This window comes from Fusarium fujikuroi, chromosome FFUJ_chr08 (assembly GCF_900079805.1).
Source record: "Fusarium fujikuroi IMI 58289 draft genome, chromosome FFUJ_chr08".
Lineage (NCBI taxonomy): Eukaryota > Fungi > Ascomycota > Sordariomycetes > Hypocreales > Nectriaceae > Fusarium > Fusarium fujikuroi.
Genome location: NC_036629.1, coordinates 2126531 through 2148333, shown reverse-complemented (window position 1 = coordinate 2148333; position 21803 = coordinate 2126531). Strand labels below are relative to the sequence as shown.

Sequence of the window (21803 nt, the reverse complement as noted above, 5' to 3'; positions counted from 1 at the left end):
AGTACTCGGAGGATACTCCTCCGAGGATAATATAACTCTATGCCGTGCCTTGCTCAAGGGTGATGAACTTTGTTCCTCGCTCTCTTCACTTCGTGTCCTGTTCATTAAAATGCATGGTAAATTACTCAGTGTGCTTCTAGGCTCTGCCGTTTTGGCAGCGCCTAGCCAAGCCGTCAACCTTTTCGTAGCGGACTACGGCGGTAACCTGAGCACTCTGAGCCTCACCGAATCCGCCAAAGGCTTCGATCTCTCCGTCACCTCGAAAACGACCGATTGCTCCCCTGGACCTAATTGGCTCACGCTTGACAAGCCCAACAACGTGCTTTACTGTCTGGATCGTGGTCCCAACTTCCAGCCGCCTGGATCATTGAACTCGTTCACTATTGGCGACAAGGGTGTTTTGAAGCGTGTTTCTCGCGTCAAGTCTGTCGTAGGAGGCGCTGTGGCAGGCGAGATTCTTACCGGAGCAAATGGCAAGCGCGGTTATTTCAGTGCTTCATAGTAGGTTGTCAACAATCCTTGGAATTGAAGTTGCTCACACACTGTAGCACTCCAGGCGTAGCATCTGTGTACGCTCTCGGCGACAAGGGTGCCATTACCGGTACTGCGCCGCTCCAAGAGTTGACCACGAAAATTAGCCAGACTGGCCCCATTGCGGACCGCCAGGAAGCAAGCCATCTTCACCATGTCATTATTGACCCTACTGGAAAATACGTCCTTACGCCTGATCTTGGTGGTGATGTCGTTCGCGTCTTTACTTACGACAAGAACACTCTTGCTCCCATTGCCGAGGTAGGCAGCTTGAGCGCTCCTCGTGGTTCTGGACCCCGCCATGGATTCTTCAGAATCATGGCGAATGGCGAGACTTTCTTCTTCTTCGACGGTGAACTTGATCAGAAGGTGTACTCTTACAGCGTCAAGTACACCCGCACTGGTCTCTCCTTCACCAAGGTCTTTGAGATTCCATCGCTGAACGCTAGCTTTCCTCCCAACACGGCTCCCATCAGCGAGATTGCCATGAGCGTAAGTCACCACATATCTTCCGTGCGAGTCCTACTGACTTTCAATCAGCCCGACCAGCGCTTTGTCATCGTCACCAACCGCGAGAAGTCTTTCGCCAACTCTCCTCAGCGCGGATCTGGTCCTTCCGACACCCTCACAGTTTTCCAGATCAATGAGGATGGTACTTTGAAGCCTATCCAGGCTGTGCCGTCTGGCGGATATCTGCCCCGCCAGTTCTCATTCAACAAGGCTGGTGACAAGATTGCGGTTGGTCATCAGGTCAACCAGACCGTTGTCATTTGGAAGCGCGATGTCAAGAGTGGCAAGATCATTACGGAACAGGAGGGCGGAAAGTTGGCGCAGGTAAAACTTACAGGAGATGTTGTAGCTACCATCTGGGACGAGTAGCTACATAGAGAAGCCTAAGTAGCACGTAGTCGTGAAGAGTAACTTTGCTAATGGCTCTGGCTCTGGCTCTGGCTCTTTGGTCCACAGAATTTGTATTCCCTACATAAATTGACTGCTTGCGCAGCTATCTACAGCCAACACTCCTCAAGACATAACTTTTGTTTCGATCTGATGGCGACTGAAGCTTTTGACAAGAGCGCAATCGCCGTAAGGCGAGTCGGGGAGGGATGCACTGCATTAGTTTTCCTTGACACTGCCTGTTTTGCAGCTTCACACAATTATTTTTCTTGGCAGTGCCCAACAGCTGGCAACTAGCATACAAGCTCCGATAGCTGAAGCGTCGCACGTGATCCGTTTCAATGTCTCTTCCGATCGAAATTTGTTTGTTTACTCTTCTTCACTTCCTCCATGCAGCACATCACCTCATCGCCATACAAATCAGATTGGCTCATCAAAACAACATGGCACAGCAAATTGCATCTGATCTGCGCAGCCTCATATCTCCGCCGTCTAGTATTAACACGCCCCGTTGGCAACTCCCGCATACGCTTTGCAGGTCAGAACAGCCGCATCTCTCTGGCCTTTTCACAAGGCGTCGAGTGGATGAATACGCCACCCCGGGCAACAGGCGAGATTACATGTTTGAATTTCTGAGATGGATCCGCAAAGAAACTCAGTCATTTAACTTGGAAGCCCTCGCGAAGGAATGTCAAAAGGAAGTAAGCACTTAGTTTGTGACGGACTTCAACTTGCATCCATATGGGCCTTTCTATGACTACGTGGTACTCCTTTGGGTTTGGCTTATCTACCGTGTGTCTTCTTCAGTTGCAATATGTGTGCTTTAGGTACTGACTCTGCTATTAGTCGATGGCATTCATCCTATTCCTATTTTCCCATGGGGATATGTCGGGGGAGTACCATCTGGTCACCCTAGGGGTAGATGGTATAGCGCGAAAGAGCTTCAAGCTGCTATCCTCCAGCGACTGGGTTGCTGGCGACCTAAGGACTGGGAAAGAAACATAAGGTTTCTCTACCCTTCGAACCTTTTCTCTATCGAACACATTCTTGATAACCGACTATCTACATTCAAGCCGATGTTCGAGTATAACTTCGCCGCTGTTGCTCCTCCGGGCGTCAGTAGCATTGCTCGAGAGCATGCCTCGTTGCCATGCCCCGGCGACAACAAGGTGCCCGCCCAAAAGAAACACAAGCTGATTGGCCTCCCTTCACCAACACGCACCCAGAAACAGACCGCCGATCTTTCGCAGAGCTTCCAGGCGGAGACACCTTGTCCACCAATGCTGGAGAATGACGAGAGCTTCAATCCTTCCCAGGAAGGCCAGCAGGTCTCAGCCTGTGCCCAAGAATCGAATGTTTCTCAACTAAAAGGGGGCTGTGATGATCACGAAAGCCAGGTTACTGTCCCTGCCGGACGACCAAGCAGAAGTCCCAGCCTCTCAGCGTCCACCGAACGACGGAGTACACTTTCTGTGTCACTCGAACGATTCGTCAACATGAGCGCCCGTTTGCATTGTGTAGAGGATGAGAACTTTGACATTGATACAATCGCATGGCTCGTCATGGGGCTTGGAGCCGACGAGTCTCGGAAACGGTTGTTTTACTTTTACGACCATGGTCCAGCTGATATATGGTATTGCTTGGGAGATGTGTTGTCGCAGCCAGTACGCCATCTGACAGAACTTGGGTCATCCCAGGAAGCATGTATTTCCCACGGCTTATCGTGCAAACGCGTGATGGTAGCCCAAGATGAAACTGATTGTCGACGTCTCCGTTTCGGATCAGTTCATCGAGATGAGTGATGAGCTGGACGTAGAGGACGATTTGTGGAATGGAGAGGGTGTTGATGGCCTTCGAATATGAGCGAGTGAGGGCGTCAGTGAAAACTAGAGTTTGGAGCCTACGTGGCAAGGATGGTTATCAGATTGTATGGCTGTGTTTTGTTCCTGTAGGCGAAATGGCAACATGGAGGGATTGGGTAATGTATGGCAAGGTACAGATTCGCAATCTATAATGTATAATGTTTATTAAACTCCAGTTTGTTCATGGCAATCTTCTGTCAAAGAAACAGTATTTCCATTAATCTCCTAAAATTAGTTGTAATCGTCTCCAGCGAAAATGCAGCGGTGTCAAGAATTACTAGACTGCTCTCCCGCTACAGGGTTTGGCTCCGCCTCCAAGGGGGCTTCCTTCAGGTATCTAAATCTTGCTCCGAATACCCACCAAACACCGGAAAACAGGAACGTTGCACCGACAATGAGTGAGGCCCAGTTCATGTTCCCAATGTTTTCTCCCGTGACTGGTAGATACAGAGGCATGCTGGTTAGAAGTTAGGAAAGGGAGGCCAATTGAAGTCTCTGTCATGTAGCACTTACACGTATATGACAATGGTCAACATGGCCCATGCCACAGCGACATAGTTCACAAAGTATCCCCATCTGCCAAGATCAAAGTGAGGACGAGGCGGAAGAATTGAACGGCCTCGGACAAGAGCCTGTTGAAAGCGTCAGCAGCCAAATAATAACGTCAACGAGCAGTACTCACCACTGTAACGGGTATCGCGTAGGCGAGGGCGAAACAAACACCAGCACCACTGACAATAGCGTTATATGCCAGTTCACTGCCCAGAGAGATAAGACCAATGATAACCTCAACCACCATAATGGCGAAGATGAAGTTCAGTGGGATCTGGAGCTTATGATCGATTTTCTGGAGACGATGGGACCATGGGAATGCCCTGTCCTCCGCCATGCGCCAACCGAGACGTGAACACGAGGAGAGAATGCCTGTGCAGACAAGCAGCTGAAAGTTCGAGAGTTAGATGTCGATATAAACAAGTGAAGTCTGAGGACTTACGTTCACAACGCCAAAGACTATTGCAACATAGATACCAGCGTACTCGCTTCCCGCTACGTCCGAGAACCAAGTGACATACGGTGACCTGGTCATAAGCTTGAGTGATAATGGCACGGGCAGGGGGGACTTACAGTGCTGTTACATACTCGGTATAGTTACCGCAGCAGAATAGTAAGATGAGATCAGTGACGATGGTAGCAACGCCAGAAAGGACCATAGACCAAACCATAGCTCTCTGTGTCGTGTCAGTACCTTGAACTCTTATCAAGAAAAGAGACTTACTGGTGCATCTTGAGATGCGTTCTTCATCTCCTCAACCAAATGCATCATACTATCCGTACCATAAAGACCATAAAGCGGGGTATAAAAGCTAAGTATGAACACCCATCCGTTATTGGTATATCCTGAATTGTTGATAAACTTAGTAAATACGAATGCTGCGCTGGCCTTAGGGGCTGTGGCGAGTAGAGTGATAGCCCAGCCAAAGAAGCCCAGGATTGTGAAAACGGCGCCGACGGTGCTGTAGAGAGGGAGTGCACTGGGCTTCAAGTTCATAAGGAACGGAATGACCAGTAATCCGAGATAGATCAAGAAGGTATGGTAAGGCTTAGAGCGTCAGCGTATGGCACCACAGCAGAGCGAGGTATTTCAAGTACCTTCCAGTCAACATTTGGGTGGAAAATGGACACCATCGTACCAATGATGTTCGCGGTATTCAGGGCACAGGAAGAACCAGTCGCAGTCTCAGCTAGTAGCAGACACCAACCGACGAAGTATGAGAGGAAGGGTCGGTACTTCTCGGTCGCCAACTTCTGGACGTAAAATTGCTGACCACCTGCAGTAGGCCAGATTCCACAGTATTCAGCGAGGGAGGCCATGAGTAACGTTTGACCGACGGCGACGATGATGGACCCATAGAGAAGCGAGGCTGGTCCACCGACGTCGAAGATGACACCGTAGAAAACGACGACACACGTCCATGTCGCACTGATCATGACCTGATAGGCGCATACTGTACTGCTGTCAGTAAGGAAGACCAAGGTACTGCCGAAGAAGACTAACATGTCCAGAAGTTGTAGACGCGATGCAACTCGGCCGACTTTCCGAGGGACTTGAGATACGCATCGTCAGTATCATACTGAGACTGGCTGCCCTCGAGAACGGATCCATCGTAAGAGATTGGCTCAGCCTTAATGTCGTCTTTAGGGGGATCCATAGCCAGTGGAGTTCGGAGGTAGATGATATCGTCGTTGAGAATGTGGCGCGATCATGGACTGGGGAGTATAGGAACAATGCCAAGATGCAAAATAGGAACCAATTTGGGAACAATGCTTTAAAGGGAGAGTTTGCGATGGAGGGCTGAGAGCGGGAAGATCTATAACCAATTTCCCAATGCGAATACACGAAGCAACATGACCAGATACTGCAATCTAGATCCTGGTCGAGAATGCGGGGAAAGATAACACCAGGACAGCGACCACCAATGATGAACTAGCCTGCTATCGTTTACAGCTGCCATCATTCCACCCAAGCGCCTCGTTTCTCTCCCGGGCAGCCAAGTTAAGCCTTCCCCGGAATACACCGCGCTGCCGTTTCTCTCCCGACCAGCCTAGGCCGGGTTAGCCTGCTCATGTGAGTTCCCAGGCCTTGGATCGATGTGAGAGTGGCTTGGGCTTTTCTCTGCCGACCAACCTATCTTGGATTAGTGACGAGCTAGTGAGGACCATTGAATGCAGCTTCACTGTAACGATAGAGTCATATCAAGATGAAGGAAGTCATGATAACGTCTATAAATAATGCTCAAGGCTTCAGTGGAACTTCAACAACAACTATAGCACTTATCACTGTTTTCAAAATGGCTTCGTTGAGCACTGCTACCACTAAACCATCCTTTGCGCGTCTCGACGCAGCGGAACCATCCACGACGCCACAGAACCTTGTCGCAGCCATCAAGCGTGATGGGGGCGTAATTGTCGAGAACCTTATATCTCGCCAACTGGCAGAACAGATCAGAGCAGATCTCAAACCGCATTTTGACTCCGATATTCCAGACCTGTCTGGATTCTTCCCCGTCACTACCCAAAGAGCAACTGGCTTGTTTAATGTTTCTGATGCGTGTGTTGAGCTCGCCTGTAATCCTCTTTACATCGACGTTGCAAATGAGCTGTGCTCTTCCTCGCTGACGTATTGGGAACGGGAGAAGAGGATTACTGTGAGCGGGAAGCCTATTATTTCGTCGACTGTGGCGTTTCGGGTTAATCCAGGTGGCAAACAGCAGGTTCTGCATCGAGATGATGAGTGAGTATACCCTTTTGCCACGGTCTGGAATCAGCGATTGAACAATCTTGCATCAGATGCACCGGTCTGGAACCATTTGCTCATTGGAGGCAGTGACTATCATCCCCACGACAAAGAGCTCCCAGTCATGATTGGCTGCGTGACGGCTCTCACCAAAACCACCCGGGAGAACGGGGCCACGATCGGCATCCCGGGATCTCATCTCTGGGATAGTGAGCGACGGCCATATGATGAAGAAGCTGTTCCCGCAGAACTAGAGCCAGGTGATGCTTTCATCTTTCTGGGCAACCTGTACCATGCTGGTGGCCAGAACATTACCCAGTACGTACAAGCTCAATAACACTACTAGCTAGCCTCGTGCTGATGGAGTGCTCAGAAACGAGTATCGTGAGACAGTGGGCATCTTCCTCTGCAAGCCGACTCTTCGCCCTGCGGAGAACCAGTTCCTCATGGTGCCATTGGAGCGAGCGAGGCAGCTCACACCACAGGCGCAAAGACTGCTTGGCTATGGCGTTTGTAAGCCATCGTTGGGATTCATGAACTACCAAGACCCAATGAAGGTGTTGTTTGGAGTGGAGGATGAAGAAACAGTGCTCATGTAAATTCATCCTCCTGTGATCAGAACACAATAAATGGGCTTATCCGCTCCTCGTTGTCTCTCGCATACTGTATCCAGTTCGGAGTCACTCCAGCTGCTGTTGTGTTCCAGAAATCTCTCAAGAACTGCAGTACTGCCGAGTTGCATGAGAAACCTGTCGCAGCTATGTTTTCGGTAAAGAGCCTTTCGATCATGACTTGCTTCTCGGTGTACAACTGACTGGCTGTTCCGAGTATGAACAGCGGGAATGAGATGTTGTGTGAAACAGATTCTGTTGGACAGGATGTCATGAAGATCACCTCGTTGTAAAGACAGTCAACAAGCGGGGGGATCGCGACTGTCTTCTCGAGATCGGACGCAAGTGCTTGGTAGCTGTACACTAGGCAAGCGTAGTGTTGGGCTTTGAGAACAGACTTGAGGCCCATCTGGAGAGCGACATTCTGTGATTGGGTAGAATCGATGCGGGCGCAAACAGAGTCATAGGACCGCGTGAGCTTGTCTTGCCACACAGTCATATCAGTGTCAACAAGTATCTTTCCTGTCCTAGAAGCGCGACTTCGGCTTCTCTCAGTAACCGTAATCTCATAAAGTGCTTCTGTAAATTCTTTGAAGTAGTCATCAGAAGTCGCGTGCTGTGAGATGGGCTTATGGCGTCTCAAGCTGGAGGTGAATGAGGATATGCTTCCGAAAGCCTCCAGATAGTCAAGTTCCTCCACGAAGAACTGAGAGATTACCTTTTCGTGTGGGTTTACGAGGTCATATCTCTCGAATCCTGTGCGGACACCGCTGAGATGGAGTTTCCATCCCGTCGAGTTTGGTATAAACATTTCTGCATAGCATAAAGAAATCATGGTGAGAATGATCTCGATGAGAACCGAGACTTGGGTATTCTTGTCGCACCGCGATACTTGGCAGTTCAGCTCTGATTCCATTTGCTGGTTAAGATGATACAGAGTCGCATCACGAAGACTTCGGTGAATCTGAACAAGTGCTGCCTTGTCTTGCGGAGACACGACGGACATATGTGCTGCTGCCAAACCCAGCGTTGATAGCCGCAAACAGGATGAGCGTTGTGCAAGAGGAAGTACGAGGGTTCGCCATGGGTTCTTGGGCCCATCCAGCCACGCAAGCTTTGATGCGACTTCGAGGTTGAAATGTCGAAAGAGAACTGCGTGAGCTGCTTGTCGGACGTGACGATCGACAAGGTCGACGTTCTGCGTTGGGTACGACAATACGACCAAAGAGTTTTCGGTGGCTATTTGAGGTTGAGAATAGGGCGGAATTTCGTCGTTGGTGGACTTCTTGATGCAATGTGTTCTTGTTTGTTTGTGTGTACGCGGCACACCATGTTTGATAGGAGGTCGTAACGGGACCGATTTCCCCGTCAGCTGCCCTCTGCTAGCCACTCCCTGATTCCATCTCAAGCGAAGACCATAGCCTGGACAATCGAGTCCCCGACTACAACATTTCAAACACGACGGAACGCTTCGATCGCATTTTATTCGTCTTCTCACGCATGTTTTGCAATCTGGAAGATGAGTAAATAGTTCTGAGCAGACATTGACCTCACTCACTCTCAGAAGCAACCTCACGATTCGACGGCAAATAATCGAGGCGAATATTCCGCATTTTGGTCCAAACTTCCATTAATAGTCTCAATATTCAGCATTTGATATCAATGGCCGTTGAGAAGCCATTAGGTCAATTGAGGATTGTTATGCTCATTTCCACGCGACGATTGACAGGGGAAGACGCGCATCGTGAACCCCGCTTTCTAACGACTTGACGTTAGTTGGAGAAGCACGATTGATACGAGAAATGCCCTATCTTCATACCCGATTAGGAAATGTTTCACGGTGCAGCTATGAGGAGTCTTATCGCGATATGGTCATAGGTTACGCTGATAACATCAGCGACGACCGCATGTCGCCTCATCATTCCCTATATGGGTGTCATATGCATCATTATTTCACTTGGACTGCAGAAGTATCTTGCCTTGCATAGAATCCAATTTGTTCCCAACAGCATACTTGATAATGGGTTGGCTTTGAAACTCCATCAACAAGCCTGGAAATCCCCATGTCCGTTCACAGCTAGGGTCTGCTTTATGGCACTGCAGTCGCCATTATGGAGGCTTTGCGCGTGCTGGAATGCTTGTTAATATTGTTGATGGCGCTCACATAGCCGAGGCTGTCAATGCTTTTGATGCATTGCCTTGGGTGAGGTATTTTCCTGACCTCGTCGTACGTCAAAGCCAAAAATTGAGTTTCCAAAAATGTCACAAGACATTGAAATTTGTGGACGTATTTGGGATGACATCTCGGCCTGAGAGGCTTCAGGCTTGGAGCCAATGAAGAGACCTGGACTTCATTCGAGATTGTCGTGGAGCCCAAGACTGAGACCACGTTTACCCCTTGCTTTACCCCCTGATTCACCTTAGCTTTTTAGCTTGTTGACCAATATTAATCAACTGTGGACAATTCTATGAAGACTTGGCTTCAGCTACTGCTTCTGAGCTAGATCACTTTCTAATTGCGTTGCTCGGATTTTGTAGATTGATCAAATCACTTTTCAGAGTAATTATACTAAGCAATTGTTTGTCAGTCGCGACGTAGGAAGCCTGCAAGAATGTATATGTCAATAAACTTCTCCCTTGCATCAGCCCGGCGCTGGCCGCTGTCTTATTCAACCTAATCGAGCTAGCCCAGCTCTTTCGAAACAATTTGATTTCCTCCAAATAACTGTTCTCAAATGTCTTCAAGGGAGTCTGAATCAATTTGGTGTTCAAGCATGACGTTGAATCATAAGCTCACAAATATCACCCAAAAAGATTCTTCAGAGATCTTACCATTGAAATTGTTTCACTTTCGTCTGTAGACTTTCTTCAACAATAACATTCCAATTCTTGGCGTGAACAGGTCTAGATTCTAGAAGGCGCAAAAATCTTCACGACCCCTCTTACTTGTTTACTTTGGGTGCTTGCAGGTCTAACAAGAATTTGCATCTTCATTTGGGTGACACATGCCAAGAATGCTGCTCTTGTATGTCAAATAGTTGTTGGCATCTTAAATATTCGTAATCCCTCTGCTTGTGATTTGGCAAACCGAAGTCTTCTCACTAAGCATCATGGTCAAGTCAGGGATTATCTCCCTTCTGGCCCTTCCAGTCGTTGCCTTTCACGATTTGGAGCAAATGCCCGAATCTTGGTGCGTGACCTACCTTTCGACATACCTCGTTCCCATTTCAGCTGCCACAAGCTCGCCTGCAGAGAGTTCGTTGCCTGGTATCGAATCTTCTACGAGCCTGGATATCTCTGTCACTTTGAATCCCTCATCGTCCCTGTCCTTCGTACCAGATGTAACCTCGTCGGTAGCAGCCACAGAGGCCGAAACAGCTCCCCCCTCTTCCACTACAGGTCCCAGCACCCTGAACGAGCAAATCGTATTCCGTGTTGTTCCTGATATCCCGGACAATAACCGATTGCGGAGGCGGGCTCTTGGAGGGTTCATCGGCTCCCCTTCAGAGATTTGTGACAATGCAAATGTGTTCAACTTGGTTGATGGGCAGCTCTTGGAAGGCAATGCCCCCATTTACTTCAACGGGGAGGACTACAAGGTGTTTGGTGGCCAGCAGGGGTCTGTTCCTAGTGGTGCCATCACCAGAACATTCTTCCGTGACGGGGACATTCTTCGCTTCCAAAGCTCACGAATTATTCCGAATGGCGAGGCAGGCTTCTGTCAAACCCCGTCAGATGGTCTAGTTTATATCACTTTTTCTTCGCAACCTGCTGGCTGTATCGCGGTCCAACTCTCCGCTATTGGAGGTAAGTTAACAATTGAATTAATGACTGCGCAAGGCTAATTCCGATTGTAGTTCAAGAGTGTGTAAATGGAGACGTAACTACAAGCGCCGCTTCTACGAGCGAGGCTCAGCAGTTCACATCTGCATCATCCCTTGGACCAATCATCTCCTCCCCTTCATCCTCTGACGAACTTCCTCCAGGAGTCTCAACCCTCCCGACAGAAAGCAATCCTCCGGTTGTAACAACAGAGTCAAACGGGGTTGTAACGACAAAGAATCCCATTACACAGCCCATCCCATCAAGCACATTCAGATGGTCAAACATTTCATCTTCTTTTCAGCCACCACCAGAGACCTCAAAGTCGTCCTTCGTTCCTTTTAGCACTTTTGTTCTTACGTCCGATTCAAGCACTTTAGTAGAAGTAATTTCCAGCACGGAAATTATTGAACCAGAGTCCTCAACCGCTCAAGAGCGCATATCAACCACCGATGATTTCCCAGCTTCTGAGATCGGTACAACCACAGCCGAAGCCACAACAAGCGCTGTTGAAGAAACAACGACAGAAACCTCCACCCTTGAGACTACGATAAACGTCACTACGGAAGAGTCAACCACTATCCCTACCACCCAGAAAACAACAGATACTACTACTACTACCACCGAGGTTTTGACAACCGAGACTACAACTCAGCAGACATCAGAAACTACTTCACAAGAGACAACTGAGGTCACCACTTCAGAGGAGTCAACAACAGAAACCACTTCAGAGGAAACAACAGCAGAAACTACTACCACTGAGGAATCAACAACTGAGAACCCTAACACCACCACTTTCACATCTGCTCTCGACTCAACGACTGAAACCACCACTGAAGCAGCCACAACAACCACGGCAGCCTCGGAGGATATCGTATGCCCTTCAAACCCTCAGCAGTGCATTCGCACGTTCAAGATTCAGTGCGACACCGTCATTGGAGGTATCCCTCTAACTTCCGGCAGCAGCACTTTAGAGCAATGTTCTCAAGCTTGTTTCAACGATCCAAACTGTGTTATCTTCACTCATTCTGGAACTCAATGTTTCTCGACTACCGACGCCTCAAATAATGCAGGCGCATTCACAATTCAAGGCTGGACTAGCGGTATTAGGGGAACTTGTTAAGTACATTTATGTATTATAGTTTTTTGTATTATAAAGCAGAGGAATAAATCAAAATTACAGTAAAAAGAACAAAGAAAAACGAAAGCATGATTGTATCATGAGGCGACTCTCCCGCCGGGAATTGAACCCGGGTCTCAAGCGTGACAAGCTTGCATACTGACCACTATACTACGGAAGATGAACAGGTTGCAACCTGCTGTAGCGGAGTTCGATATGGAGTCAGTCGCTAGTCAGAACTAAGTACCTGAGTTTACGCCAGCGACCAAAATCAATTGCCAACTGCAGCTCATCAGTCCAGGTCGCGATCTCAGCATAGCGTCCGTGAGAGAATGCCTGTAACTGGAGGGCGTCTAGCCTCATTGGTTGTCTCAAATTTCTTTATTTATTACGTAATTCAGGATTTTCAAGGACGCAAACACCGAAAGAACTCCATGCCTATTGATCCTTTTGAGAATGATAACTGATGATGCCCTGAACAGCTCAGCCTCAACGCAGAATTCCGAAGTGGGTTGATTGATACGGAAAATCAAGAATTGACGACATATCTCAAACTGAGAGTCTGAGCCCGCCGATCAAACATTCCTTTCGCATCCTTTTATGGGTGCTGATATCCACTGTTCTTCCTTCCGCTCCGCTCTTTTGAGCACTGCCGTGTTTTCGCGGTGTGATATAGACCTCAAAAAGAACTAAAATCTGACGCTGACGAGTTATTTCTAGGTTATGGTTACAGTATAATGAAGATCAACGAGTTGAGCTGAAATAACGCAACACGTCACCAGAGGTGATTATCAAAAGTGAGAAACATCCATTATTTAGACTTACCTTAGCTAGACCTCTTCTTTTATTTCATAACGCTCCCTCAGTTCCGTCAAGAGCCATCAAGTTCGACCAGTTTCATTAGATCCTGCATACTCACGCATTCAACTGTTTTGTCTACACCATGAAGCTCGTTTTCTCATCGGCTCTCCTCTTCCTCAGCCTCACTACAGCTCAATACGGTGGCCAAATCAAGGTCAAAGACGACGGCTGCCCTCAATTCACCGCTGGCGAAAAGTCGCAACCTCTCAGTTGGGTCAAGGGCAACAACATCTGCGCAGACCTTTCCGACATCTGCCCCGATGGCAAATGCTTCATGGCATTCCAAGCCCTCGTGACCGGCACTGACAGCAGAACGCCTGCGAAGATGGGAGCTTGTCCTACGGATGATTGCTCTTCGGATTGCCAGACCTGGGGCGTCGAATCACAGAGCAACAGCATCAGTGTTGACTGTGCTGAGTTTACTGGCCAGCACTACTTTTACTTAGGTGACTGAGGAGTCCAAGGATCGTCAGGAATAAGTGCGATGGGGGGTAGGAACAGACAGTCGTGATTGTTAAAGTCACCATAAGGAAATACAAGCACCTGATGTCACAATGTATTTCTTGATATGTGTCATTTTCTTAGACGATAATAGCGGCCTTAAAAAGGATTCTACTTTTCGCGCGCCGCTTTTTGAATGAGGATCCTCACAAAGATCAGAGGAACCTAGCCGGGCATCGAAATGGACGCTCCGCAACCCTCGTCTTGCAATTCACGAGACATTCGCTACCGCTTCGTTCACAGCGTTGGTGACATGCGCTCTCTCAGCTGGGCATCGACAGCAGTGAAACTTAGTCAACACCAACATGAGATTTCTTTCTTGCAAGTTCCCATCAGTTAAGCTAGAAAGATACGATTGTAATTACGGAGAATATACCAACGGTATCATCAGTCCAGTTACCAGCGCACGCTCCAACTCCTGTCGGATATTCGCTAAAAATCTCATCACGGATCCGAGATCCGCTGATTTAATCAAGCATGAACGGGCAGCTTCACTTAGGGTGTTGAAGAACGACATGTTATTTGGCCGGTGTACAATTTCTCCGGCACCCTGATCAGAGCCGGGCACCAAATATGTAAGTATCGCTCGTTTTAAGACGGCTGTCATAACGTCGGAAATAAACACTCATGTGATCCGGGTTAAGTGAAAGCATTTAACGGCGATTATATGCTTATTCAATACATATTGCTTTTGTCCCGAGAGCTCGGTTACAGGTCACACCATCAAGCACATTCTAAAAGTACTCTGCGCCGCTTGGGAGGATGACTGGGTTCTGGTAAAACGGGAGATAGCCAGAATAAGTAGGAGCTCCACGCCTGAAACAGGACCTAGGCCCGTGGCAAGATCCTCCATTTTTCCGAATCGCACCATTCGCAGTCGCCAAGATGCATTGGGTGCAAGGTCCAGGAGAGGAGAGTAGTACGAAAAGGCGAGGCAGTTTGCCGGATAATATATCGTGAGAGTTCGGCACTGTCCTTGCTTTCATGAAAGTCATGTTGAAGGGTTTTCGAAATGATGAACTCGGCGTTTGTAGGCGAACCGCCTGCCACGGACCATGATTTCTATATCGTTCGCGGTATTCTTCGTACATATGGACTCGACAATCTCAACGCGAGCGCGGGCTTGGTGTTTTCGATCCAACAACCTGAGAATCCGCCCGATGAGTCGAAGAAACCTGCAATTTTGGCGGGTATGATCTTGGTTATACTGGCGATTGTTGTACCGACGGTGGCAAGAGTGATCATTCGTCTCAAGGGCGCGAGAACGCAGTTTGGAGCAGATGACTTGGCTATCATAGCCGCTGCAGTGAGTGAATTGGTATGTTTGCGTCAACTCATGCTAACATTGGTAGTCATTGGCAGTTAGCTATCCATGCATCGTGATAGCAATGCTCGCACAGACAGGAGCCGGTCGGCATACATACGAAAGCACCTACGAGGAATACAACCTTTATTTCTACTATCTGTCGGTATGCAGAATCATCTTCTACGTCTCGGTCGGGTTGATCAAGGTGTCGATCACATTGTTCGTTCGTCGACTTGCGGATAGAGCATCGAAGAAGTGGAGGCTCTTTGCAGATATCTTCCTTGGCACGGTGGTGATCTACATCCTTCTCGCGATCTTCTGTAAGTTGGTCTTTGCGCTGGAATCATGAATGGTATTGACTTTGCGAAGGGTTCGTCTTCACGTGCAATCCCATTCAGTTTGTGTGGGACAAGAAGTTTGGTGGTTCTCTCGACAAGCCACCAATATGCATAGACACTGGTCTACAGAATAAATTCTTAAGCAGCATGCATGTTGCGCAGGTGTGCCAATTCTTTCTTCGGTGTCAGTGCATTTCTAACATCGATATCCCAGAGTATTGTGCTTCTTCTCGCACCAATCATCATCCTTTGGTACGTCAAGATCAACACGGCCAAAAAAGCCCGCCTCTTCTTCATATGGCTTGTCGGCGGCACGACAGTCCTCGGCGGACTGCTTCAGCAAACAATGGTCACTATAACTAATGACTCGTGCTGGCAATTCACCTCCGCCATGCGCTGGACGGTGCTGGACCTGACATTCGGCACACTTACCGCCTCACTCCCCGTTTTGGATGCAGCGATAATGGGGACGTGGAGCTCCATCAAGACCAAGATTGGAACGTCGGGTTCCCACTCGAGATCCAGAACGCAGGGATGGACCGACCTGGAGCATGATACGAGAAATACTACGACCATCAGGAGGGCGACGGCGGGTGATTCGGATTCGATTGAGAATATTATTAGTGGGAATAAGGGTGGTGTTGTGGAAATGGGGATCTTGAGGACGGATGAAGTCGAGTTGACTTATGATTCGGATCCGGGCGTGAAGAATTATCGCACAAAATAGGTTATAGCATGGGAGAAAAGGCATAAGCTTACCGGTTGAGCAACACAAAAATGTTTCCTTTCTTAATACAAGAACGATACCTACAACGTATTTCATCTTTCTGTAGTATCGTTTTTCAGTAGCAAGCATCATGGCAGCAGCGCCGTTACAGGCGATGCAGAGATGGTTCGAGGCTGAGTGGTTAGAGACCGGGAAGTAAATCTTCCAACCTTGAAATACCCCGTCCGCTTCGCTTCCATTGGATTCGTAAGCTCGGGTGACCCAGACAAGGGAAAAGGGCCTTGGCCGAGCGATGGGTTCCTGGCATAAATTCTCCGTATATCCGGGCCATGCTAACGTTTTTGAGATCTAACGGCGAACGGCCTACTGGGGCCGTAGGGTTGGCATCGTGTAAGAATCGTTCGATCTGTCCCGAAGGAATACTTAAAGATGGAGTTCTGGCGATTTGGAGGCTGAATAAGGATTAGGATGTTTTGGTGACTCGTGTATCATTATATGTCTATATTTCAGGACAGTATAGAAAACTCGTCTTTTCCTTAGATTAGGTCGGCCAACATTTGATGCTAATTTCTTCCGTTAACCACCTGCCAAGCCTCTCCTTCTGGGTACCCATGTTCATCCCCACGACCTTCGTTTTGTCTGTCACGCGATTTGATTGGCTTGAGAACGGGATGCTACAGCAAACCAAATTTTCCTTGCTATAAACCTCCAGTTTCCCGAAGACTTTGTTGATCTCGACCCAGGGAATCGCCACTCTCTACATCCCTAATCACCAGTCACTCGTTTAGCCAAAAGTCCAGAGTGTTTTTCTGGCAGCCATTCATTTTTAACACCGCCAATCACCTAATCAATTACAATGGCCCGTTTCGTCCTCAACTCGCTGCTCTTCCTCGGCGGCGCCTTGGCGTCTCCTGTCCAGGAGCGCAAGGTGGATTGCACTGGCACGAACGCCATTAGCATGCACTGCCGCTCGAACGAGGTCCCCTACACGAGAGACTTCTTCTACATTGGCGGTCGCTCTGCTAAGGGAACTTCCGGAACCATCACCGTTGATCAGATCTACGTGGAGAAACTGACACCAACCAAGCAATGGACTCAGAAGCATCCTCTTGTCTTCTTCCACGGGGGCGGTCTTTCAGGAAGTACTTGGCTCAACACACCCGACAACCGTGAGGGATGGGCTAGCTACTTCACCAAGAGAGGCTATGTTGTGTACTTGGTCGATAACAATGCCATTGGTCGCAGTGCTGAGAACGCTATCGCCAGCTTCCCCATGGCCGCGGGTTCAGCAACTGAGACTGTCATGAAGTTTTTTACTTCTCCCGAGAACTACGAGACTTATCCTCAGGCTAAGCTGCATTCCCAATGGCCTGGTACTGGAGCTGATGGCGATCCTGTGTACGACCAGTTTAAGAAATCTCTGATTCCTCTTACCACCAACTTCGTCGGCCAGGAGAACGCCCTCCGAGCTGGTGGTTGTGAGCTGCTCTCGCTTCTTGGCGAGAAGGCTTTTCTCATCTCTCATTCGCTTGGAAGTAGGAACCCTCTTCTGCTTTCCAACGATTGCCCCGAGTACATAGCCGGTAGCATCAATCTCGAGGCTGCTACATCTCCTTTCTGGTCGTACGCTGAGGGGCTGGGTGGATTTGCTGGTTCGCCATGGGGTTTGACCAACACACCTGTCACTTATGACCCTCCAGTCAGCGACCCATCCGGTAAACTCACCACCACTCTATCATTCACTAGCCTTTGCTAACACTACCTCCTAGAACTTGAAACTGAGTCCGTTGGAGAGGAGACTCTCGCTCATCGCAACTGTTATCTTCAAGTCGAGCCAGCCCGCAAGCTTCCTCAGATCAACAAGGTCCCTTACCTGCTTTTGACCGGTGAAGCCTCTGTTCATATCACATATGATCACTGTGTTATCAAATTTCTCAAGCAGGCTGGTGGCAAGCCTGAATGGATCAAGCTGGCTGACTGGGGTATCAAGGGTAATGGTCATTTCTTGCATGTTGAGAAGAATAACATGCAGATTGCTGGTATTGTTGATAGTTGGATTCAGAAGAAGTCTTTTAATGGCACGAACAATGCTTAATCTTGCGAATAAATCTAGCTTCTATAGACTACCCCCAATGATACAACAGCTGGAATTTCTGAATATGGATACTGGCCGGTCCTCGGACCCCCGCCTCGTAGAATTTAACCTAATACCGCCTAATAACTATATCGGAACGCCCTATCCTCCTTGTCCGTCAAGTCAGACTTGGGCAAACCATTCTTATCCAAAATGACCTCCCCAGTGCTGTGACACTCTCCAGCTATGTCTCTCTTCTTGTTATCTTGAATGCAGAGGGTTCGATAGACAATCATCGTCAGGAATAGGAGACACCAAGTGACAATGCTGGTGATGACACCCTCTCGGTATTGGGGGCCATGAGTCCAAAGCTGGGGGGATCCAATGCAGCCGGCACAGTAGCCAATAAAGAACATACAGTTTACCAAAGCTCTCTTGGTGTTGCCCTTGACGTTCGAGGCGGAGAGTGAGAGGAGAATAGACATCGAAGCTGTAATGCAAGACGACTATCTTAAGAGTCAGCAGATGTCAGATGATAGAAACCATTATACTTACCACCCATGATGCAGCGATCAGACCCCAACCAGCACTGACGTCAAGCTTCATAAGGAATACATTGCCGATAAGAGGTGGAATGATCAGAACCAGAACGACCAGCGATCGCTGTCGGGGAAACAAAGTGCAGAGGCCAACGCCTATCCACAAGAGTCCAATCTGAACTGCTCCCGATGGTGCCGTGTATAGCATAGTCTCGAGCTGCGTGTAACCGACCGACTTGATGACAAGAGATGCAAAAGTAAGCACGGGTGACTGCATCGTGACAAGAACACCAAACCAAAAGACTGCCCAAGCCTTTGGGTCCATGACTGTCTCACGGAGTTGGCTGGTGCTGAAGCTCGTCTTGTCACCTCCCTCACGATCACGAGCCATGCGCATCGACAATACCTCGCGTTCTCTGGGGCTCAAGAACCAAGCATCTCTTGGACCATTAGGCATGAGCGTAAAGAATGCGATACCAGCGACAACCGTCATCGCACCACAGACAAGGAACAGAGTACGCCATGGTGCGAGACCAAGTGACGTATTCTTTCCAATGCCGTACATGAGAAGACACCCGACAACCTGTGCAACACCATTCATGGTGACCCAAAGGGCAGTGCGAAGTGTATGTTCCGATTTGCGGTACCAGATGGATGTGATGGTGACGAAGGCTGGTGACACGGCACCTTCGCTGAAGCCGAGGAGGAAACGAACGGCGGCGAAACCGGCAAAGTTGTGAGGAGCTGCGAGACACATGCAGATGGTGCCCCATACGATTCTATTTATTGTCAGTAAGGATTGAGAATGTAGATGGATGAACATACACTGTGACTCCGACAAACTTGGTGAGGTGCAGTCTGCTCATGAGGTAGATGCACGGGTATTCAGCGACCAATTGGCCAACGTAGAAGATGGAGCTGCACCAGGAGTATTGGGAGCTGGTCAAGTTGAGATCATCAATGAGACCAAATACAGCTGCATAGCTCAAACTTTGTTTGTCGAGGTATTGAAGGAAGAAGACGAAGCACATCTGTAGAGTTTGTGAGTCGTGACAGAACATGAATTACGATTGAGTGACATACAAATGGGAGGATGACCATGTCAATCTTGCGAAGAACCGCCTTCTCCTCTTCAGGAGTGTATGAATCATCCATGTCGAGGATCTCGCCCCTTGCCTCAGGCTCATCAGGCTTGGGCGCAGACATTTTCTTCTCAAGAGCATTATCCATGATAGCGAGTTGAGGAGGGAACAAAGAAGGGAAATTGCCAGTGTCAATCTAAGTGCATGATGGACTACGCTGATCCGTCGTGGGGAACACCTCAATTATATCATGATCCCAACAGCTTGGTTCGCCGTTATCAAAAATTCGTCAAATGACAGCTCCGGGCATCGGAAATCCGGTGACAGGAGCCACTTATGGGGAAAACCTTATCACACTGCGGGGAAGGACATGGAGCCGATGAGATAGACCATCGATCCGATGGCTCGATGTCGGGAATAGTGACATTTTGCCGATGGCCATGTTGCCGACTGCGATAATCTCGCCCGCTATCGGCAATGATCGGCGGGAAGGGTTACACAACGCGAGGGGCGATTGAGAGGAGATTGTGATAAAAAGCCACTGTCTTGGATGGTTTCTCGGTCAATATCTCAATTTTATCTCACTTATCTTCGTTCCGAACGGAGATTTCATTGTTCAATAATCTCATCAACTTCAACATGACTCAAATTGATACAGTTCCCGGCGCAGACATCAAGCCATGGCTTCGTCATCCTCCCAAGAAGCATCTCTTTATTCACGCCAACATCATCGATGTCTCAACAGGCAACATCCTCAAAGGCGCATCGCTGTCCACAAATAACGGCAAAATTGAGACCGTTTACCCCTCAACACCTGACCGATATCCCGATGGCTACAACATCGTGGACTGCAAAGGCCGATACCTATGCCCAGGTCTATTCGATGCGCACGTTCATCTCTGTGCGACACCTGGTTTCACAGACCTATCTCGCGTCTTTGGGAACCCCAATGACATTTCTCTGTTGCGACAGCCATATGTCGCTTCACAAATGCTCTACCGTGGCTTCACATCAGTCCGTGATTGCGGTGGCGCTCAACTTCCACTGAAGGAGGCCATTGAAGAGGGTGTTTTCCCCGGCCCCCGTCTGTTCATCTCAGGTCACGCGCTTTCGCAAACAGGTGGCCACGGTGACTTGAGAAGTTCTTACGAGAAGCATGAATGCTGCGGCGGACACGCTATTGGGTCTTTGGGCCGTATTTGCAACGGCGTACCCGAGTGCATGGCTGCTGTTCGCGATGAGGTTCGTTGTGGAGCGGACTTTATCAAGATTATGGGCTCTGGTGGCGTTGCATCACCGACCGACAAGCTGGAACAGCTGCAATTCACCACGTCGGAAATCCAAGCAATGGTGGAGTGTGCCAACAACGCTGGCACTTTCGTCACAGCGCACGCATATACCACTAAGGCTATAAGACATTGCATCGACAATGGAGTCAAGGGCATCGAGCATGGTAACTTTGTTGATGCCCCGACAGCTCGCCTCATGGCTGAGAAAGGCGTCTATCTCACTCCAACACTCATCACTTATGCGCAAATGGCCACCGACAAGTGGAAGAACTTCTTACCTCCTGAGTCGCAAGTCAAGAACGCGCAAGTCTTGAAATCTGGCCTCGAAGCTCTCCGCATTGCTTCAGAAGCTGGTGTAACAATGTGTTACGGTAGCGATCTCCTTGGCCCTCTTGGCTCTGCTCAGACACAAGAGTTCTCTCTGCGATCTCAAGCACTAAAGCCTCTTGAGATATTACGAAGCGCTACGGTGAATCCTGCTAAGATGATGGGGTGCGAGACCACTCTGGGTCAGCTGAAGGAGGGTTTCCGGGCGGATGTTTTGATCATGGATAAGAACCCGTTGGAGGATATTGAGATCTTTGACCATCCGGAGAAGTACATCTTGGCTGTTATGAAGGATGGTTTAGTCTATCGCAGTCAGTTGGAGTCTCTGGAGGTTGATGGTGGGGTCCCGATTAGATTCAATTCGGTACTGTAGAATTTGGGCAATTCTTTGAACCAAGGCATGGAACAATAGGCGAATTGAGTATCAAGCTGGGAAAAGCACAAATACAAGTTTTTTTGTACTGCTTTAAGGACTATAATTTTAACACAGTATGCCTAATAATTAGCTCATGACAGCAATTCCTTGAGAGTACCTCCCTGTTCGAAATTAACTACTAAATCACATCACGGCCTCGCAAAGAGTCCAATAAGCTATCTGGGGGGCATTTGAACTCCTTAAAC

The 21803-nt window shown here is 48.7% G+C and overlaps 11 protein-coding genes and 1 non-coding gene; 8 read left to right on the top strand and 4 right to left on the bottom strand.

Moving 5' to 3' along the window:
* Window positions 1-109: 109 nt before the first annotated feature.
* Window positions 110-1410, top strand: FFUJ_12517 (uncharacterized protein; the record flags this gene model as incomplete). XM_023582133.1 has 3 exons in its annotated part: window positions 110-501; window positions 549-1023; window positions 1072-1410. 3 exons carry the CDS (start codon window positions 110-112, stop codon window positions 1408-1410), a joined length of 1206 nt encoding a protein of 401 aa, XP_023434712.1.
* Window positions 1411-1871: 461 nt separating this feature from the next.
* Window positions 1872-3291, top strand: FFUJ_12516 (uncharacterized protein; the record flags this gene model as incomplete). XM_023582132.1 has 3 exons in its annotated part: window positions 1872-2118; window positions 2275-3092; window positions 3172-3291. The coding sequence occupies 3 exons, from the start codon at window positions 1872-1874 to the stop codon at window positions 3289-3291; spliced, it is 1185 nt and encodes a 394-aa protein (XP_023434711.1).
* Window positions 3292-3557: 266 nt separating this feature from the next.
* FFUJ_12515 (choline permease) lies at window positions 3558-5500 on the bottom strand (the record flags this gene model as incomplete). XM_023582131.1 has 8 exons in its annotated part: window positions 3558-3747; window positions 3804-3922; window positions 3973-4230; window positions 4285-4369; window positions 4416-4519; window positions 4567-4890; window positions 4941-5296; window positions 5347-5500. The coding sequence occupies 8 exons, from the start codon at window positions 5498-5500 to the stop codon at window positions 3558-3560; spliced, it is 1590 nt and encodes a 529-aa protein (XP_023434710.1).
* A 549-nt stretch (window positions 5501-6049) lies between these two features.
* Window positions 6050-7102, top strand: FFUJ_12514 (uncharacterized protein; the record flags this gene model as incomplete). XM_023582130.1 has 3 exons in its annotated part: window positions 6050-6582; window positions 6676-6903; window positions 6979-7102. The coding sequence occupies 3 exons, from the start codon at window positions 6050-6052 to the stop codon at window positions 7100-7102; spliced, it is 885 nt and encodes a 294-aa protein (XP_023434709.1).
* Window positions 7103-7200: 98 nt separating this feature from the next.
* On the bottom strand, window positions 7201-8809 carry FFUJ_12513 (uncharacterized protein; the record flags this gene model as incomplete). XM_023582129.1 has 2 exons in its annotated part: window positions 7201-8708; window positions 8755-8809. The coding sequence occupies 2 exons, from the start codon at window positions 8807-8809 to the stop codon at window positions 7201-7203; spliced, it is 1563 nt and encodes a 520-aa protein (XP_023434708.1).
* A 1563-nt stretch (window positions 8810-10372) lies between these two features.
* On the top strand, window positions 10373-12141 carry FFUJ_12512 (uncharacterized protein; the record flags this gene model as incomplete). XM_023582127.1 has 2 exons in its annotated part: window positions 10373-11003; window positions 11054-12141. The coding sequence occupies 2 exons, from the start codon at window positions 10373-10375 to the stop codon at window positions 12139-12141; spliced, it is 1719 nt and encodes a 572-aa protein (XP_023434707.1).
* Window positions 12142-12246: 105 nt separating this feature from the next.
* Window positions 12247-12318, bottom strand: tRNA. The gene has a single exon. It is a non-coding gene (tRNA).
* A 763-nt stretch (window positions 12319-13081) lies between these two features.
* FFUJ_12511 (uncharacterized protein) lies at window positions 13082-13453 on the top strand (the record flags this gene model as incomplete). Its single annotated transcript, XM_023582126.1, has 1 exon — window positions 13082-13453. One exon carries the CDS (start codon window positions 13082-13084, stop codon window positions 13451-13453), a length of 372 nt encoding a protein of 123 aa, XP_023434706.1.
* A 1059-nt stretch (window positions 13454-14512) lies between these two features.
* On the top strand, window positions 14513-15871 carry FFUJ_12510 (uncharacterized protein; the record flags this gene model as incomplete). XM_023582125.1 has 4 exons in its annotated part: window positions 14513-14806; window positions 14853-15126; window positions 15176-15306; window positions 15359-15871. 4 exons carry the CDS (start codon window positions 14513-14515, stop codon window positions 15869-15871), a joined length of 1212 nt encoding a protein of 403 aa, XP_023434705.1.
* Window positions 15872-16727: 856 nt separating this feature from the next.
* Window positions 16728-17966, top strand: FFUJ_12509 (related to fusarubin cluster-esterase; the record flags this gene model as incomplete). XM_023582124.1 has 2 exons in its annotated part: window positions 16728-17586; window positions 17641-17966. 2 exons carry the CDS (start codon window positions 16728-16730, stop codon window positions 17964-17966), a joined length of 1185 nt encoding a protein of 394 aa, XP_023434704.1.
* Window positions 17967-18085: 119 nt separating this feature from the next.
* On the bottom strand, window positions 18086-19714 carry FFUJ_12508 (related to allantoate permease; the record flags this gene model as incomplete). XM_023582123.1 has 4 exons in its annotated part: window positions 18086-18451; window positions 18501-19263; window positions 19310-19515; window positions 19568-19714. The coding sequence occupies 4 exons, from the start codon at window positions 19712-19714 to the stop codon at window positions 18086-18088; spliced, it is 1482 nt and encodes a 493-aa protein (XP_023434703.1).
* Window positions 19715-20205: 491 nt separating this feature from the next.
* FFUJ_12507 (related to linoleate diol synthase) lies at window positions 20206-21555 on the top strand (the record flags this gene model as incomplete). The annotated part of the gene is made up of 1 exon (XM_023582122.1): window positions 20206-21555. One exon carries the CDS (start codon window positions 20206-20208, stop codon window positions 21553-21555), a length of 1350 nt encoding a protein of 449 aa, XP_023434702.1.
* Between the last annotated feature and the right edge of the window lie 248 nt (window positions 21556-21803).